Raw genomic sequence first — 20356 nt, 5'->3', positions numbered from 1 at the left:
GGGGGGGGGGGGGGGGGGGGGGGGGGGGGGGGGGGGGGGGGGGGGAACCCAGGACTGGGGCAGCAGAGGGTGTGTGTGGGGGGAGAAGAGCCCAGGACTGGGGCAGCAGGAGGTGCGGGTGGGGGGAGAGCCCAGGGCTGGGGGAGCAGGGGAGTGCAGGTGGGGGCCAGAGCTGGGGCTGCAGGGGGTGTGGGTGGGGGAGAGCCCAGGGCTGGAGTGGCAGGAGGTGCAGATGGGGGCCAGAGCTGGGGCGGCCGGGGATGCGGGGGCGGGGGGGGAAGAGCCCAGGGCTGGGGCGGCAGGAGGTGCGGGTGGGGGGAGAGCCCAGGGCTGGGGCAGCAGGGGAGTGCAGGTGGGGGCCGGAGCTGGGGCAGCAGGGGGTGTGGGCGGGGGACAGTCCAGGGCTGGGGCAATACAGCGGTGTGGGGGGAGCCCAGGGCGGGGGGGGGGCAGCAAAAAACCTAGAGCTGGCTCTGTTCTTACCATTCACAGCAAGCTGCAGATTTCAGTTCCATACTCCTTCCCCCACCCTTTCCTGTTGCTAGTGGCCAAGGGAATGCTGGGAAATGTAGTTCTTTCCCTGTTCCAGGGCTGGCTCTATAGGCAGGGAGCTAACCAAGGAACTACAGCTCCCAGGGCCCCCTGTTGGTTCTCAGCTCCCATGCTGGATTCTTGCGCCCCTTGCAAATCTGCTGCCCCAAGCAACTGCTTGCTTTGCTGGTGCCTAGAGCCAGCCCTGGGGCAGGGATAGGGTGTATGCATGTGATTTCTTCAAAATTAACATTCATGTTGTTTTACGTAGTTTTATCACAGGCTGTTCTGTTAACCATTCATCCCCTTTGCATGAACGATGGGCCCTTTCAATATCTTTGAAGTATGTGTGAGCATAAGCTTAAAAGGTGTGGATGTGAAACCAATATGGTAGCCCATATCTTAGTCTTACTAAAATGAGGTCTGGAGAAATCAATTATCCAAAAAATAGTCTCCTTTCACGTGCAGGTTAATGCCACTGTCTGTCATCATTGCACCTGAATGTATGCACAAGACTATTCCTTTCCATTAATTCATCTTGGACACTATCACAGAATGAAAGACATTTCATGTCGTGATTAGTCAGTGATGACACTCTAAAATGGTTTGTTCTCCTTTGGCAACTCAGTACAAGTTGCCCCCTGCAGGATAATCTCACCTAGAACACTCGCACATGAATACTAAACCAAACTAGGAGATGAGCAATTCACCAGTATAAACTTTGTGATAGCTCTACTCCCATTTTCACACTTTGATATGTCACCAGCATCCACTCAACCTAAAAACAGCCCAACGGTCAACCACAATTCTAGACACTGTTAGAAATGTTACACTTCTGCTCACAGCGGGAGTATATGGAGGCTCAGAGCAGAGAGAACACACTTGTTTAGGCCTGTCCCTTGGTCTTACAGACAGTGAGAGATAAGAAAGAGCTACATGCAACAGGACCAGAGTTAATGAGATCTCTGGTTTTGCAACTACATCTTAAATGCATCAAGAGTAATCGGTACTTGAGTTGGCTTGCAGCTGTGGTGGGAGTAGGACAGCAGTGCGGTGCTTGCCACATAGGGCAACTGACTGAAGTTATCCAGAACACACCACAGTGTTGTTCCTTTCTTTCTCACAATCCCTCGCATTCAAACTACCACCATCCCCAGCCCCATCATACTGGCAGTGGCTGAAAGTGAAAGAGGAAGGTAGAACTTGGCTCTATTGGCCACTATTTCCCCCCATACAACAACAGTTTAAAATTTGCAGACCATCTACGTTTAAGGCTCTTTCAACCACTGTAATCGCCAGTTTCAAGAATGCCACAATAAAGTGTAAAACGGTTCCAATCAGGAACCTACCACATGTCCCAGCCTCTGAAAACATATTAGAATAAAAATGAAGACTAATAACAGTACCATAGACCACATTTCTCCTTACCCATAATAGTGCTGTCTGGATATGATGCTTGTTCTGTTACATTGCTAGTACACTTTAAAGGCACTATAGCAAACATTTTTAAGTAAAAGATATTTCAAACTCAAATTTATGATGCATAAACCCCTTCCTCTCAGGCTTTCACGGTTGGTTTTTCACCTCCACCACCGCAGTAAGTGATACAGAGGCGCAACATGTTAACTTCATACATCCAAGGTATTTTAGTTTAATAAATACTTTAGTGCAACAGTGAATTTGTAGCATAAATTGTTTTTTGTCACAAATGGTAGCGCATTGGGTCATAAAGTTCCCACAGTGATGTGAATAATTAAAAACATTGCTGAGCACTCTAAAAATCATTTTCCTGATGTACTTCATTTTCATCTACTTGCAAAGCAAATAAAATGTCTAGAAAGCACTTACATTAGCCAAATACTAATTTTAACCACTTTCACCCATTTTGAATGTTATACAGATGCACTATGGCAGTTAAATATGCTCACAACAGCTTTGAAGTCTTTTACAGAGAACCAACTTCAACTTATTTCTAAAACTGATTGAACTATTTGTTTTCTCCATTAACTGTGCATGTATTTTCTGAATAATAAGAATACCTCGCTCTTATATAGCGCTTTTCATTAGTTCAGCGGTTCTCAACCCATGGCCCAATTAGCACACAGCTGCAGCCCAGCTTAGCCCTGGGGTCCCGGGTTCTCAGATGCCCAGCACGGGGGTGTCCGAGCTGCCCAGTGCCAGCACAGAGGGATCTGGTTGGGCTGTCCTGCTGCCCAGCACGGCAGGGTTGGGGTCCGGTTGGGGCTGCTGGCCTGCCCCATGTGGCGGGAGTCCAGGGTCGGGGCTGCTGGCAGCTCCATGGGGTCAGGGGCTGCCAGCGGGCCCCATGGGGTCTGGGGTAGCTGGCCTGCCCCGTGAGCTTCGGGGTCAGGGGTAGCCACCCAGTCCCATGAGCAGGGCCGGCTCCAGGCACCAGGCAACCAAGCACATGCTTGGGGCGGCACCTGGTAAGGGGCGGCCAATCTTGGGGTGGCGGGGGGCAGCGCGGCGTGGCATTCCGCGGGGGGGGCGCTTCGGCGGCGCGGCGCTCGGGGGGGGGGGTCTGGCAGGGCGGCGCTCGGGGGGGGGGGCAGCGTGGGGCGCGGCACTGGGGGGGTTCCGGCGGCGCGGCGCTCGGCGGGGGCTTGGGGGGCGGCGCTTTTTTTTTGCTGCTTGGGGCAGCAAAAAAAAGTTAGAGCCGGCCCTGCCCATGAGCTCCGGGGTCTGGGGCAGCCACCCAGCCCAGAGAGCTCCGGGGCAACCACCAGGCCCCGCATGGCAGAGTCCACAGGGTTCCCAGCTGCCCTGCTGCCCGGTGCGGTGGGGTTCAGCTAAGCTGCCCCGCTGCCCAGCGTGGCGGGGTCGGGGCTGCTGGCCCACCCAGTGTGGTGGGAGTCTGGGGTCGGGGCTGCTGGCGAGCCCTGCAGGGTCAGGGATCTGGGGCTCCTGGCTGGTCCCGCAAGCTCCAGGGTCCAGAGCTGCTGGCCTGCCCTGTGTGGTGGGGCTCGGGGCTGCCATGTGGCCCTGTGGGGTCCAGGGACCAGCAGCCGGTCTCTGCCCCACCTGGCGGGTGTTCGGGACAGCCGACTGGCCACGCGAGCTCTGGGGTCTGGGGCAGCCACATGCCGGGCATCCAGGGCGAGCAGCTGGCCTGCCCCGCATGGTAGGGGTCCAGGGCAGCCGCCCGGCCTCGAGTGGTCCAGGGCAGCTGTGTGGCGGCGACCGGGGTTGGCCTTCTGGCCCTGTGGGGTCTGAGGTGGGCAGCTGGCCACCCAGCGCAGCGAGGGTCAGGTTCGGGGCTGCCACTGCTCTGCCACGTGGCCGCTGCGGCCCAGGTAACACATTGTGGGCCACATATGCAGTCCACAATGTGTCATCAGTTGAGAACCACTGCATTAGTTAATCTCAAAGTGTTTTCCAAAGGAGGCAAATATAATTATACCCATTTTACAGATGGGGAAAGTGAGGGACAGAGAGGAAGTGACTTTGTCAAAGTGGTTTGTGGAGAACTGCATTATCTAAACTGCTGAGCTGTATTAATCATTTAAATCTACAAACAGAAAATCAGTCTGATTCATACACATTATTTGTATTTGGGCCATGTGTAAACTAAACTGGCAAACACTTGAAATTGGACAGACACTTCTTTTTTGGATAACAAGTCAATTAAAATGCAGCTATAACCAGAAAAGAAAAATTAAAAATGGCACTTTGCTGTATATCTGCTTCTTATTGTCTTTCAAATTGGCTAAACATTGTTTGGTAGCAGCTCTTGTTAGCACCACAGGCCCATAAGAGCTGTAGAAGAGGAATTCATATCTTCTGCCATGTCAGTGTTGTCAGATATGTTCTGATTTCTGAATCTCTATTTTAGCTAGTAATCTAGACCCAATTAAGGCAATCTAGTGCCCTAGATGCATGATGCCACAAGGCACCTCACAGTTCTGGCCCTACACCATGGGCTCACCCCTCCACTTGGAGTACAGTGGCAATGCAGCATCCCCTTCCCTCCCTGAGAGGAACAGGCAGTAGCCTGGGGTCCCTCGTCTCCCCACCTGGACTAGCAGTAAGAGGAGACCCAGTACTTTCTCCAGCAGCTGGACTGTAGCTATGTGGGTAGGCCAGGCCCACCATGCTCTTCTCCTTCTGCCACACAGAGTTGTGCTTTAAAGCAGGACATCTGTTGGGCCTAATCCTGCAAGACGTTGAGCATCATCTTAAGGGCCCCAATTCATCAAGGTACTCAATGCAACTACTCATGTGCTTAAAGTTAAGTAATTCCTAAAGGTACGTTGCTGAATAGGGCCAAAGTGACTAGCAGTTGAGGGTGTGCAGTAACGTTGCAAGAGGCACTCTGCACCTTACAGGATCAGGCCCTTACCATATCTGTATATGGCAGCAGTTAGAGCACACATTAGCATAACAGACTTCTCTTGTACATACCTTTAAGACAAAGCAGTAATCCGTAGGTGCCTTGTATTTCAGTTTGTACTGAGTACCATAATAAATATTCAAATTCTCGAACTGTATGAAGCAAGCCAAATCCCGGGATGTCTAAAAAAATGGAAACCAAACATTCTGTTGTTACAGGGAATTAAGCTATGATGCCAGACACATTTTTTCAAACCGCTTTGATGCGGAATCTTGTTTTAACTGTTGTGGATTTTATCAAAGCGGAGAGAATGACAAGTGTTTGAGTTGTTCTTAAATTGTAGTGACTGTTAAGACAAACAGAGAAAGGTCAATACACCTTTAGAATCACAATGAAACATTTTGCTACATTCCACATAAATCTGAGTTTTGCTGTTGTAATCCTTTGTTTTGTTTCCAAGTCAGTGAACTGTTATCCTTACTGAAGACAGTGGTGCCTAGTAGGAAAAAATTAATTGATTAAAATAGATGTAGGTCCTGCAATGATGCTCCTGCAGTTCTAGGGGGAAAATGGTGTTAGGGTCTAAATAGTTTTTATTCTAAGCAACTGCCTTTCCCTTGTGTAAATGTACACACATTGACTGTACATTCCGAGAGTAAACGAGCCACATTTCATCTGTTCCTCCTTCAAAACTGACTTAAAAAGACAATTCCAGCCCCCCTCCCATCTCATCACCACGCACTGGTATCTTTCTGTCTACCACCGTAGTTTACCTATTATTTGTTCATACTGTGTTGCTGTGGCAACAAGGTGTTTGTTGGCACACTTTGCTGTGTTAAGGATTTCTGGGTACAATGTATAATCTTCATACCTTTTATACATGTTAATGCAAAAACGGTTCTATCTCCATATATTTCTGAATATGCCCATATACTTAGTAAATTTATGTACACTGGACACCTCAAAGAGCTTCTCTCCTTGGGGGTGGAGGTCATATTTTAGTGTCACATGCTTGCTTGTTGTTACACTCTCATTAAGATACTTCCTTGGGGTCATTTTATTCACACTGATAGTGCATTTATGAACACTGCCATTAAGTGGTAGCTCCATCTAAATACCTGACAAGAGGGTACAGTAGTGTGAATTCTGCTCTCTGGAAAGCGTTGGTATTAACTGTAAGCATCTCCCTGTTCAGTACCCAACCTGAAGTTCCTACTGAAGTCTTTGTGAGTTTTGCCATTGACTGCAATGGGGCTAGGATTTCATACTGAGTGCATTCAAATCAGTGAAGCTTACGGGCAACCTCAACACCAAGCCTTCAATGGGAATGACAAAGGAGTTCTTGCTTTTCCTAGGAACCAATTCATGGTTGAGTCCAATCCGGATACAATTATTTAAAGGGAAACATTCATCACAGATAAGTAGGGGAAGTAACAACTTATGTAGGAGATAAGTCATTTATTGCAAAGCCATAATATTATTCCTATTGCATGACCAGACAAAACAAGACTTTAACTACATAATTTAACGAAAAAAGTTTAAACAAGTAACTTGTGTGTTTGGTGCTGCTAACTTCTTGGACTTTCCATTAATGTCAGTTTGTGGGAAGGAGAATGATACTTAGGTGGACTAACGGTTTGAAGCAATGGCTGGTGTAGAAATAGTGACACGATTACAGTCAAGGACACTTTCTCAAAGTTTTAGGGCCTGACTTGCACTCACAAAACAAGCATAGACCTAAATATTAGGGTATGCAAAATTAACTGCATGTTTGTTGGGCCTAGATATATTGTGAACGGTCAATATAAAGTGCTCATTTTATTTTTTTAAACATAGCTCAAGTTACGTCAGATTTTCTTTAGTTCCATTTTGCTACAAAGAGTTAGACCAATTTCATAGTCCACCATTCTTGGAATGAGAGTATTTCACTAATCTGCATTGTGATTGGAGAAAATCCTTCCAATCTGAGTTCTAGTCTGTTTGGTAAGAGTGCTGTATGGGTGGGAGATTCATTGAGGAGTGGAAAGCCCAGATGACCACTACCTTAGAAGTCAGACACAGCCATTCTATAAAGTGCAGTACAAGCAGGGCAGTCATCTAATTGATGCTGCATTTTGCCCGGACTTGGGTCCTAGTCTGTTTCTGTACCTGGGTCACCTGAGTAGTGGCACTGCATACCTCTGCCACCCACTGGCGGACTTGTCTCTTATTTTTTAAGTTGATCACTATTTCTTTCATTGTGATTTATTCAGGGAATGACAAAAAAATTAAGTCCCATTGACTCGGTGTACATCATTAGCTCTGGGTATGGGGAGACTCAGTCACTGGCACAAGCATTTTCATCCAAAGCAAATCTGAAGCATTAAGAGCCATAAGCGGCAGCACTTGTCAGAATATAAAACTGCCAACAGCTCCCAGTACCCAAAAGTCAGTATCAAGGATGTTATTCTAGAAATGAGCGGCAATGAGCCCCCTTCTGCAGTGCACTTCAGGCTCCTTTGCTTATCCACTGCGGGCTGGCAACTCAGACTCTTTCAATACCCGGTAATGGTAAATGTCACTGTATTAGATTCTGTGAACCTGAACGCCTCTGTCTCACCTCTTGTTCTACAGAGTACAGCCTTAAAAAGCTGAAAAGGCACAACATATTCTCTAGGCAAAGATCACTTCAGGAAAAACGTCTGGCATATAATAGCACAAAGACTTTAGAGCACTTCCCTGCCACAGCTGTTTGCATGGCAAGTTGGTTACACACAGAGACTATAAAAGCCAGACTAGAGCTTTCAACTGAGTCTTGTTATAAACAACGTCAGGTTTTCTGTACTTCCATTTTGCTATATAGAGTGAGACTGTTTGCAAACTTCTTAAATTCCCTTCCACAAGGAACCAGATATGAAGTAAAGGCATTATTTGCAGCAAAGTGCCAGATGAAGGGCATTGGGGTTTCCCCCCCCCCCGTTGACTTCAAGAGGGGCAAGATTTCACCCAATGTTTTTATCTAACTGCAGAAACAAAAATGGGAGGAACTGTACAGGATTTCTGTGACTACATTCTAATATTTGCACAAGTGTCACAGTCAAAGGAAAAAATCTGTCTCAGATGCACCAGACATTGCTCTCAAAATGTGACTTCAGGAGCTCTTCACTTTCACCTACATGAATTGCTTTACTGCTAAAATGATTCCTTTGATTTCCTGACCTTGGTCTTTCCCTTGGGGACGTAATAAATTCCAGACGCTCGTAGAAGAAAATAGCGCCTCTTCCAGGACTTTTTTCCATCTTCCTTCAAATAAAGGGCCCCTTCAAGTTCTGGCACAATGACAGATGTCCCACAGAAGCTTTCCTGTGCAGCAAGAATTGGATTATACAAAATAAATGGATGTGAGCACCCATATTAATAAATAACAGCAAATTGTTCACTTAAAAACAGACATTTTCTGCAACAGTGAATGTATAAAGATGGGGAGCCCAGTTATGGAACAGAGAGTCAAACATGTAAATGTGAGTTTTCCATGTTAAAGTGTTCATGTGGGACTTGGGCCTTCTTTTTAGACACTTGCTCTGGGAAACGGTCCTCATAGCAGAGGGCCCACACACAGCTAGCTCATTCCCTTCTCTTAAGCCCCAGACTAAACATGTAAGAGTTAAGTAGTGGATTAGGCTCTACCATATAGGTAGACTTCTACCATTAGGCTCTACCATTAGGCTTCTACCATTAGGCTCTTTGCACCGTGGTGGACTTCTATTTCTGGCCACCCCTAGTCCTGGACCAGAAACAGATATTGCAAATCCTTCACTAAGTAATAACCTACTAAAGACTTTAACCAGAGAAAGCATTTTCTGCTGAGGAAGATAGAATAAAATGCTTGGCATCATTATTCTCACATGCCTGGGTTTTTGACTATTGCAACATCTCTAGGTTGTTTAGGGAAATACTTAATACCCTAAAAACTGCTCCTAAAGGCACCAAGAACTTTAAAATAAAATCAAAGATGAGAGATTTTTATTAATACTTATTTTTAAGCACATACCAGCATTCACAAACCATGTGAACAAATACATGTTATTGTTGGCCCTGAAAGAGCTCCTGTTATGAGGTGTAGAACACTCAGGGTAATCTCTAATGTCAACATACTTTATTTTCTCATGTAGAAGTTACTATGGACAGCTCTCTGCTTGCTGATATTGGTGGCGTTGTTATCAAGCACTAATTCGAAAGTGGGAATCCCCAGGCATCTGAGTGTAGATTATCCTCTTCCTGTACTTGCATCAAAGCCAAAATGCTCGCACAAAACAAAAGGTTTTTTTCATTCCCTTAGTTCTGTGATCATCGTTTGTTTGTTATAAGTCTAGATTTCTCTCTCTCATCACAGTAGACTGGCATACTGAACTTTCAAGAAGAAGGGTCAGAAGATAAGCAGGCTTAAACTGGAATCAAATCCAAAGGCTGCTTGTATAAGCTGGCTGCAGAACTAACACTAGTAACTGTAGCAACCTGCATGGAACTTGGAAGGAGGAACTCACGTTGCAGATTGGAAGAGTTTGGAAGAGGAATCAGGAAGTTAGTCTGTATGCATGTGGCTTGAGTGCTTGCGGCAGCATCTCTGTGAATAGTTCTCTTTAAAAGAGATAGTTTAGTTTTACAAGCATGGAGTCCTTTCATGGTACAACCCAGCATGTAGTACATGAAACAAAAACTGGGGGGAGGAATTTACTTACTTTAACTGGAAAGAAAAGCAACTAATTATTTCATTATTATCATTATTGATCAGTCTTAATGATTTAAAAAATAATAAGCCAATCTGATGCTAGCCCAGGAGTGTTTTAGACTATTGGTAATGCTCTATCTGGGATCTTGCAAGCAAAGCATTTCTGCAACAATGTCAGAGCTAAGATGAACCATGATTGCAGGTGCCTCTTCAGAGGACTGTGAAAGTGCAATGCTCCTAATCTCCTGCCGTCCTTGTTCAGGCCCCAGTCCTGTAAACACTGAAGCAGGTGCTTCACTTAACTGAAATCAGTGGGACTATTCACTGTAGAAAAAAGCTAAGCACACGTGTAAATATTTGTAGGACTGGCACCTAACAGAAGAAAGGAATTATCTGCACTATGTTTTATAATAAAAATATAACACGAAGTAGAGTCTATGCCAGGGGTGGCCAACCTGAGCCTGAGAAGGAGCCAGAATTTACCAATGTACATTGCCAAAGAGCCACAGTAATACATCAGCAGCCCCCCCATCAGCTCCCCACCGCCACCGCTCCCCAGCACCTCCCACCCACCAGCAGCTCCACCAATCAGCGCCTCTCCCTCCCTCCCCACACCTCCTGATCAGCTGTTTTGTGGCATGCAGGAGGCTGTGAGTGGGAGGGGTGGGAGGAGCGAGGGCATGGCAGGCTCAGGGGAGGGGGCAGGAAGGGGTGGTGTGGGGGCAGGGCCTGTGGCAGAGCCAGGAGTTGAGCAGTGAGCATCCCCCCCGACACATTAGAAAGTTGGTGCCTGTAGCTCCAGCCCCGGAGTTGGTGCCTATACAAGGAGCCGCATATTAACGTCTGAAGAGCCGCATGTGGCTCCGGAGACACAGGTTGGCCATCCCTGGTCTATGCTTTCAGTGGTGAGCTGCAGATGAAGTTGAATAGCTTTCTACACAGCCAAACACAAAGCTGATAATAACAAACACAGAACTTCCTGTTACGCATTAGCAAACAAAGAACTAAGCACTGCTGCTAAGAGCAGATGTAGGCTGAGGCACTCTGCTGCATCAGCACTGGCATCGCTGGCTTACCTCCAGGAGAAACTCTTTGTTTTTCTCATTCATTTCCTTGCCTTCATTTTTTCCTTTGTTTGCCAGGTAGAAATTCTGATTAAAATACACGAGGTTGATGTTGAACAGAAAAGACAAAGAATATAAATGACCAGATTACATCATTATTCAGCCGTTCTATATTGTGCACTGAGCTAGATGGTATGAGAGGCAGGTATCCAAGTATTGCTCTTCAAATCTCACTACAGGAAACCTTCACTAAAGCTGCCTATTGGAGTTTATACGTCAGTTTCTCAATCTAAAATTCGTTTTGCCCATATACATACACCCAGGGCCGGCTCCAGGCACCAGCTTGGCAAGCAGGTGCTTGGGGCGACCACTCCGGAGAGGGGCAGCAGGTCCAGCTATTCGGCGTCAATTCGGCGGACGGTCCCTCACTCCCGCTCGGAGCGAAGGACCTTCCGCCGAATTGCCGCAGCAGATCGCGATCGCGGCTTTTTTTTTGGCTGCTTGGGGCCGGCCCTGCATACCAACACCCCCCACCCCAACACCTTACTTCAAAAAAACGTGGCTCAATTCTTGATTTTGTTTGGCTTCTATTCTGGGTCAGTGGGTTTGATTTTATTTTTTCAATTTGAACAACATCCTAGATTCCTAGAGATGGGTGTTACAGAACATAATTGAGGATTATGCAGCAGATTAGTACATGATGAAGAAAAATGTAGTGCCAAGAACTGAATGCATAATTTTCTAGCAATCAATTTTTATGGTGTGCATTGCTTCAGAAATTGAGCTGTGCATGTGCCACAGTTCTTTATTATTTAATAACAAGTGTTTGGACACAGTAGATTTTACAGAGTTCCTTATTTCTGCATTTGTATGTTGCATTATTTCACCATGCAAGAAAGTATTTTTTGTCCAAGGAGTCATTTGAAGGCCAAGGGGTAATTTTGCATTCTTGTTGACAGACACTGCGTGTACACCACCACACCTAGCATCAAACTCATTGTTTGAGACTTGGGCCTAAACTTTGAAACAATGCCTCCAGCGCTGTGGGTGCAAGTATCCTCACCTGCAATTGCACCCATTCAGAAGCCTACCTGCACCTCCAGACAATGTCGCTGTGCTGTCTGAAGGGGTACAGTTGCACCCACATTTAACTGTAGACTCAAAACTGTATCTGCAGTTGTGAAGGTCAGGATCATGCTCCGGTAAAAACCAAGGCCCAAATCTGTTGGCAGCTTCTAACTCTAAAGGTCTGCTGGCTTGGGACCAAAGTAGGAAAATAACTTGATGTTTGTAAATAGTCCCTTTGGCTTTGGTTGAATTATGAATAAGGTTAATTGTTTGCTTTATGGCCCCTATCCTGCAAACAAAACCTGTTTCATCCAGGAAGAATTCTGCCACATTTTTTGAAAGCTGGCTACCTAAAATTACTCTCCTAAATCCAGCGTAAAGAGTGTGATTTTTTCCCCTCTTTTCTCTTCTCCCCCAAAACCCACCAACAGTTCCCATTGACTTCAGTGAGACTTGTGTGTCCTCAAGAGCTCTGAAAGTCAGATGACATATTTACATGCAGATTTGTCCTAGAAATCAACAAAGGCCAAAATGTGTCATGGATCTGCAATGTCTTGTTTCTCTTTTGGTAACATTTCCCAGTTAAAGGAGGAACATGTTATGGTTATACCAGAAAATGTAACCGAACTCCACCTTCATGTGCAAGCAGCTAATTGGAGACTACTGCCACCAGGCAGCACAGAGAGCAATTGAAGAACCCATGTAACCACATGACCATGTAACCACATCTTCCTCCTCAAGCAGCGTTTTGCACAGCAGCTTTGTGGGAGAGCAGGGCTTGTTCAAGACGGTTTATTTTTTCAGGGAGACCCCTGGAGCAACACTTATTTTAAAAAAAGTGACCTTCAAATGCACAGTGTCAAACAGGCAAGCCTAAAAGCACCAACAGCCGCACTTCGCCCTACGCTCCTGCCATGGCCACAGCAACGATCAAACAATGAACATTCAAAACTGAGCTGTTTTCTGCTAGAAACAAAATGGAACTCAGACTCAGGATTCCCAGAAGTAGGAAAGACTAGACTGGCTACTAGCTGCCTGAGCACATGGCTAATCTGTAGTTCATAGTCCAGGGCTAGATTAAGGTAAATACATGGGTCTAGGGCAGTGGTGGGTAACCTGCGGCCCGCAGGCTACATGCGGCCCATCAGGGTAATCTGTTGGCGGGCACCAGACAGTTTATTTACATTTGCATGGCCGCCACAGCTCCCAGTGGCTGTGGTTTGCTGTTCCAGGCCAATGGGAACTGCGGGAAGCAGCACAGGCCACAAGGACATGCTGGCCGCCGCTTCCTGGCCAGGAACAGCGAACCGCGGCCGGGAACAGTGAACCACAGCCACTGGGAGCTGCGGGCAGCCATGCAAATGTAAACAAACTGTCTGGTGGCCCGCCAGTGGATTACCCTGATGAGCCGCGTGCGGCCTGTGGGCTGCAGGTTGCCAAACACTGGTCTAGGGCCACAGCTCCTGGAATCCCATGATTATATTGGCATCTCTGCTTTCATTTGGAAATAAATGTATTTCTAGCCCTCTTGGTTGTAAAAAAAAGCCTTGAAAATGTGTCCTGAGCTTAGCTGGTGCAGTGATGCCTGCCTAAGTCTGCAGATAGCCTGAAACAACAGCTCTGATGAGGTGAAGTACCACATTCGTCTCAGTGCAGTTGCTAATCAGACACCTCCTCCTGCTCTGAGCAGAGAACTCTGTGGTGCCATGCAATCATGGCTCTGCTGCATTGATGTTGGCAGGAGCCCCTGCACACAAATGGGGAAACTTTGAAAAGCATGCAGGGAATATAGCAGAACAAGTCCCATTACGACTTTGCTTGGCTGGGTGGGGTTCCCCTTCAGGTAGGATGGACTGTAGTCCACACAAAGTTAGATTGTTGGGTAAATTGAAGCTTCCTCCTTCTCTGGACCAACACAGAGCTGTAGGAGGACCCCACTAACTCAGGAAAAGGCTCTAGTGTGAGGGCCTTTGCCACTATCAGCTCAGCAGGGAAGGGGCCATAGGAAACCCTGATGTGTGGTTAGGGCCCTGGATTGTCACAACCTGGCCCTGGTGTAGCTACCAATGCGCAGATTCGGAATGACTGCTGATGGCCTTAATGAGACCACAAAGGTCCTCTGACTATGCGTGATTTACATTAGAGCATCTGGCATCTATTTAGGAAAAACAGACCACCCTGTGCCTACAGTCAGTGGTAGAGAGAGAATTTCAGTAATGACAACCAGGTGGCATCACGAATAAGGCTGCTTTTTGTCAGTGCAGGAGTGTTTTGCCACCCAATCCTATGCTACACAGATGTATCATTTCATCTTTCCCTTGCCAACATGGATTTCATTTATTATGGTTCACCTCTTGTATGTCCCCTCTATTCCTGAAATCTGACAATATCTGACCTTTATTATCTTTCAATGGATTAGGCCCAGGGGAGGAGACTGCATACTGCACTTGCTACATCTGTATCACTGTGTGGTCTACCATTGATCAGAATGCCATTCATCATGTGCTAGGGGACCACATGTGTCCACAAGAGGTCATTCCAAGTCCAATAGTCAAAGGTCATATTAAAAGACAAACTGTTTCCCTCCTGCAAAACCCTGGGGAGAAGTGTTTCAGGGTTGGGAGAGTCAGGCCATTAATGTGAATGCTGCCTGGATTTGCTGGAGACCTCTCTCCATATACACACAAACCTCCCAAGCATGAATATATCTCTTGTTTGCAAAGGAGGATATGTCTGTCTGTGGTAGGGAACTGAGACTCCTTAACAGATGGAGTGATTCTCTGGGAATACAATACAAGAACAACAACTTTGAAAGTAGTATTAAAAGCAAATGAATCATGTATTTGCACTTGCATTTGAATGGCTGCTTGTTTGTTTAAGGATCTTTGCTTCTGAAGAGAGAGATTATCAGATTTTTGGGCCTAACTTTCTGGGATGAATTCTCCGCTGTGCCCAGAGAGAGCTCAAGAACAGAGGCTGCTAGGGAGCCAAGTGGGGCTCCCTGATTCTGCTGTGCCTGGCTTCGGAGCTATCTAATGCTGTGGGGTGGGGGGGGGGGGGAGCATTAACATGTGCCACTAGTGTAACTTCCCTAAAGGACGTTGTGCCAGTGGAAAATGGGGTGTGTCCGGAGCTTCACTGTACCATGTCCCCTCCCTCTCTCCCCATGCTGGGCAGTGCAGTGACAGAGTTAGCAGAGATAGCGGTTACACTGGCTCCGCCTTCTTCATACCAGCGGAAACTCCTCCTACACACGAGGAATTCTCAAAGGGGTTCTCTGGCCAGCTTAGGTTCACCATGTGCTTTGTATTTATGGTCTTCAAAGTCACAGGAGCTGTGCAGAACATGCCGGTTTAGGGTTATTATGTGTTCTCTGGCGGTGCTGGCGGTGGGGGGGAGGAAGAGGAGGGAACTGCACTACCATCATTTTCTCTCTAGTGTATAAGCACTATGAGCTTCAGCTACATAGAAGATGATGCTGAATAGCGTTATGCACACCAATAGTGCTATGGAAACAGACTGAACTTTGAATATGGCAGAAACAATATCCCTGGCTCTTGTGCTCTAATTCCCTGAAGTCTGTGTGCCAGGTTCTTGGTATTTGTAAATAGATTTTGTTACAAGCAATAATCTTTCTATAGGGCCTTTCATCCACTTTTCACCCACCACAGAAGCGCAACTCCATCTAGAGTGCAACGTGGCAGCTACTTGTCGATACAAAGCAACGAACAGGTTGCATGAGTGTCTTTCCTGTTATAATATATAAATTTTTGCTTAAACTACGTTAAAAGAGTATTACAGTTGCAAAGCGAAGCTCTCAAAAGTCAGGAAATGCCACTGCTAAGGGTGCCTGAATGACTTTAGTTCAGGCCCCTTGTGCAGGGGAACAGTTATTGATTACAGTATATTTCCAGAGGATCCCTGCAGCCACCAGTGCACAGAATGGATGGGGTGCAGTAGTTCAATGAATGGATCTATACCTCATTAACTGCCCATCATCCAAACTGTCAACTGAATGAGGCAAGGATTCTCTGAATCACTGTGTGAGTTTTCTGCAAAATAAATAAATAAATAAATAAATAAAATAAAATAAAATAAAATAGAAAATGGTCATAATTACAGACTGCATCATAATGCATGTACATAAGGGGGCAGAGTTACGGTATTCAGGTAACATTAACTTTGCCCCCCCCCAACTTTCAGATTCTGCTTTTTGAAGCCTTTGTGTTCATGTAATACAGTAGTTATTTTTGATATAACAGCCCAGTCCCCCCCCCCCACCAAAGAAAGATAAAAGAAATCAATTCTGTCATATAGAATGCTGTATCCTGCACAAGATGCCCACTCAGTGAAGCAAGGCCACATCAACCTATACATCACTGAACACGGGAGGGAATGAGGCAAGGTTCCAAAAGGTCTATGCTCCCGAAAGTTCTTCTACACACACCGGCATATGAACTGACAAATTGCCCTCCACCCTCATAGCCATGCAAATGCATAGCCAAGATAGTGATGAGAAATCAGAAATTACCTATGTGCAGTGCCAACAGAAAGTTAAGCAATCTTTGTTGGCTTTAAAAAAAATGCAAGGGAGAGCACAAGATAGCCTTTAAACCATTACAAAATCAACCAAATCTAAATGGATTTTCCCCAGTCCACAAAATGGTGTACGGCTAACGTAGGGATTAGTTCTATACCAAATGAGAAGTCTGTACCAAAATCAGAGACATTAGAGCTGTTCAAAAAAAAGACTGTAACATTATTTTTAATATTAACAAAAGTGGCTTTTGTTTTTTGTCTTTGATAGCACAAAATCTTACTCACTTGAAAATGGCTGGACTGTTTTGGTCAGACTTTCCAAAATGCAGGGCCAGACTAAGAGATGGCCAAAGTCCTTTTTAGAATGAGCTACTTATATAACATAAAGGCAACTTAAACTATAGGCACAAAATGAATTAAAATAAATCTGTGTTCAGCAACTCCCTGCTACTGTATCTGGTCTGTATGTTCAAGTCATATTGACGGTATGCTAAAGCAATGATGAGCTGTAGTGCAGATTGTGTTTTTCATAATTCTATATCAGACTGTATCTGCACAGCCCTATCACTTCAAAGATCACGAACACGAATCTGGAGGAGCCATCAGCAGCTAAAATCAAAGCTAAGTAGGGGCCAAGAAACTAATCTTCAAACTTGGCTTCCATCAAATTGTTTAATAAAGTTACTGCAGCCCATCTTCTATATTCTAGGATAGACTCTCCTCCACTTCTGTTAGCGAATGGAAGAACAGGTGGTAAGTGAGAAAGATTCATAAATATGAAATTCCTCTAAGAAAAAAGCAGCAATAGGAATGCAAGTGCCTAAAAATAGTATGTAAACGAAACAATTAAATTGTATAAAGTCTGTTCTTGTGTTATGATCCCAGGAAAATAAGCATTTGTTTGAGGGACACTGTCAATTTAAAAATCATGCTCCCGTCTAAAACATTCTTACCTGCTATTGGGACATATAACAACTAACAGCAGGTATCGGGCAAAAACACTTCTCTATTTTCTGTTTGCTTGTGCATTTGACTGCACTCAGTGTATAGTCAATTTCACTCGTTTGTGTGGGTCTTTCACATGGCAGCAGAGGAGAGAAAAACAAATTTAAAAAATAGGAATCAGATTGTAAAGCCACAGGCATTAGCAGAGGGACAGGTGTAGTACCTACCTGAAACTATTAAACTTTAATGAACTAAATTTGCAGTTCAGTGTCCCTTAAGTGGACTTTTGCCTGCTACAGTCACACCACCTTCTCTGGACATAGATATTCATGCATGGAATTCTTCATGGTTATTAAGTTATTTGGAATTCTTACACCACCTCTTAATTTTACTTTTAGTTTTAGCATCGCTGTTCGAGTTTAACCCCTAATATATCATCCCTTGGACAGAAACAGGGAGTCCATACATTCAGGATACAGGAACCAACTCATAGGGCTCTCATAGGTATAGCTGTCTCCACTAGCTTATCAGTGGTAGTAGAACAGAAACATAGAGCACAGGGCCGGCTCCAGGCACCAGCTCAGCAAGTAGGTGCTTGGGGCGGCCAAGGGGAAGGGGTGGCACGTCAGGCTCTTCCGCGGCGGGTCCCCCTCTCAGAGGGAAGGACCTGCCGCCGAAGAAGAAAGCGGCACGGTGGAGCTATCGCCAAATTGCCACCGATCGCGATCGTGGCTTTTTTTTTTTTTTCCGCCGCTTGGGGCGGCAAAAACCCAGGAGCCGGTCCTGATAGAGCAACTACTATTTGAAGCCCATTGTGTAAATACTTTCAATTAGTTTTACAAAACCAAAAGGGAATGTGCACAATGTGATCCACAGGGCCTGATTCTTTCTCATTTACAGCAGTGCAAATCAGGAGATCAAAACAGTTAGAAGAGAAGAATCAAGACCAGAGACTGTTTCAAAAACAAGAGATTAACATTTGGGTTTATGAGTTTAACATCAGCTGCCCTGGGGGAATGATCTAACCCAAATGTATGAAACAAAAGCATTTCCAGGAGGGTTTTTTCCCTCCCATATTACTGTCTTCCTCAGGTAATTATTATTCTCTAGGCTCTTTGAATTTTAGTGTCAATGCCAGCTAGCTTTTTTTTTTTTTTTTTTTTTTTTTTATTAACACACACAGTTTTCCCCCAGAAGGTCAGCCTAGCATCATTGCAGCTGCATTACAGAGTGATTTCAGTCTTTCAGATGTTAAGGTCTTCTTCTTTGTGTGCATGCAACCCAATATGTGTTAATGTTCCAGCCTTTAGTCATGGGCTTCTGACCTTCCATCTCAATAACTGAGTCACTGCTGCAGTTTCATGGAGCAGCCTCTTAATGTGATTTCCATTGCACAGTAAATTATATCACAAATGGGTGAACGTGATGATGTGCACGTCCTCATGAAAGAGTGGAGATCTGAAGATGAAAGCCCTATTTTGTAAGTGTTTTTAAAAGTATATTATAGAAACAAAGCTACGGATAAATGCTGGAAAGGACTTATATTGTATGACTCACTAACTTTGGTCAATGGCTGCTAGCATTAGCTGGATAGCATGTAGGTGGCAAAAGTGTAAGGGATAACATCCTTCCCCCAAAAAATATAATAACCCCATTAATCTTTAGATGAAGGCATGTTTAATAGTTTAGAAGCATGTTTAATAAGTTATTGTAAGTGCTTACATAACCTGCATGTGAACTGTGTCATGTTCCTCTCTAGTGGCTGATCCACAGAGGAGAACAGCCTACTACTAGTACCAGCTAATGGAGCTTCTCCTTTAGCTCAAGTTGTAGAGGTCCATGCTGCAGTGCTGATGGTCTTGTGTTCAAACACTGTTTCTGATTTGCAATCATCTTTACATCTGAGCCCTGTGTTTACACAATAGCTTTCACCATTGCTCCCCCCAGTGGAGCTACATAAGTGGGGAATTGAAGGTCTCATTTTTAGCAGTGTAGACAAGGCCTACGAATATACTACAGAGGAAAAGCTCTCTTGTGTTTTTTTTCCTGGTTACTGAAACCACAGATTTGTTTTTTCTCATTTAGAACTGGCAGAACTAAAGCCAATAAAACCTCTAGCAGGCATAGCGTAAACTAATCCATATCATTTTAAAGTATTTTGCCAATATCACATTACCTTACCTGGGGATTTTTGAACACAGCATATTTTTCATTTTTTTCCAAAAACAGAACCTTATTTTCACTGTCCCGGGTCCAGTCTGATAAGATTTCGATAACATTTTCATGGTCTTCAAAAAACCTTTCTACAGGGACAAGAAAGGCCAGTATAAGATAAACACGCACTCCAGAGGCAGCAGACAGAAAGTCCTGTCTCGGAATATAACCATTATCGGTCAGAGCCCTGCAGTCCCTTCCAGTGCAGAGACGGGAGCCAAGCCTCATGAAAATGGTGGGGTATGAAAGGGAAAGGCAACTCTGTAGTATGTAGCTGTGGCATCCCGTTGGTGCTAGCTCCATGTGTAGGATACAGCACATGTGTTAGGGGGCACGGCTAGCCAGGTGGGGGATGTAGTCAGTACAGCTGCTCTGTGTAGTGTGTTTTATAATGAAGCTAGCTGTGAAACTGAACATAGATTAATGGCTGCAGAGCCAGCATTAACTTGTCATGCCCTGCACAAGCCTTTTATCCTTGTTTCCAAAGCTCTGATTGCTGATGTTGTCTTTCTACATCTCTAAACGGACACTGCAAGGAGTGGTGCAAATGCTTTGCCACTGGAAGCGCACGGGCACCCTTGTCCATGAGCAGCTAAGTAAGGGTGCAGCACACCTCTGCAGGTTTCCCAAGAGCACTCTTGCTCTACTTTCAATAGCCATTGGTGACCACACTCTTCAGACAATTTGGACTGCACTGATGTGGGAGGAGATGAGGAAGCACAGTCTGATGGCCTTTTCTAGTGTTTCATACCCTTCTGAGACTCCCTCAAATGGAAGGGTACTATATAGTCTGACAATTTAACAACTGTGTGCTTTCAGATGTGACAGAGGCTCAGCTGGGGAGCCTGTCTCAATGTACTCAGCTGTTCCTCAGCAACACAAAGCTCTGTAATACTTTTAATAAAGCCACTGACAATATCAACCACTGTATTATTA

General features: G+C 45.4%; 1 protein-coding gene across 1 annotated transcript in view; it reads right to left on the bottom strand.

Moving 5' to 3' along the window:
- APBB1IP (amyloid beta precursor protein binding family B member 1 interacting protein) overlaps positions 1-20356 on the bottom strand; it is a 66666-nt gene that overhangs the window by 24085 nt on the left and 22225 nt on the right. Inside the window, exons 6-9 of the mRNA XM_024208673.2 lie at positions 19388-19509; positions 10667-10741; positions 8081-8224; positions 4954-5064 (exon numbers count right to left, since the gene is read on the bottom strand). Of these exons, the coding sequence (XP_024064441.1) occupies positions 4954-5064; positions 8081-8224; positions 10667-10741; positions 19388-19509 (452 nt within the window). The remainder of the gene's footprint in view (positions 1-4953; positions 5065-8080; positions 8225-10666; positions 10742-19387; positions 19510-20356) is intronic.

Source organism: Terrapene carolina, unplaced genomic scaffold (genome assembly GCF_002925995.2).
Source record: "Terrapene carolina triunguis isolate 2854851 unplaced genomic scaffold, T_m_triunguis-2.0 Scaffold84, whole genome shotgun sequence".
Taxonomy (NCBI): Eukaryota; Metazoa; Chordata; order Testudines; family Emydidae; genus Terrapene; species Terrapene triunguis.
Note: the sequence above shows the minus strand (reverse complement) of the source record. Positions and strands in the feature narration are given on the sequence as shown.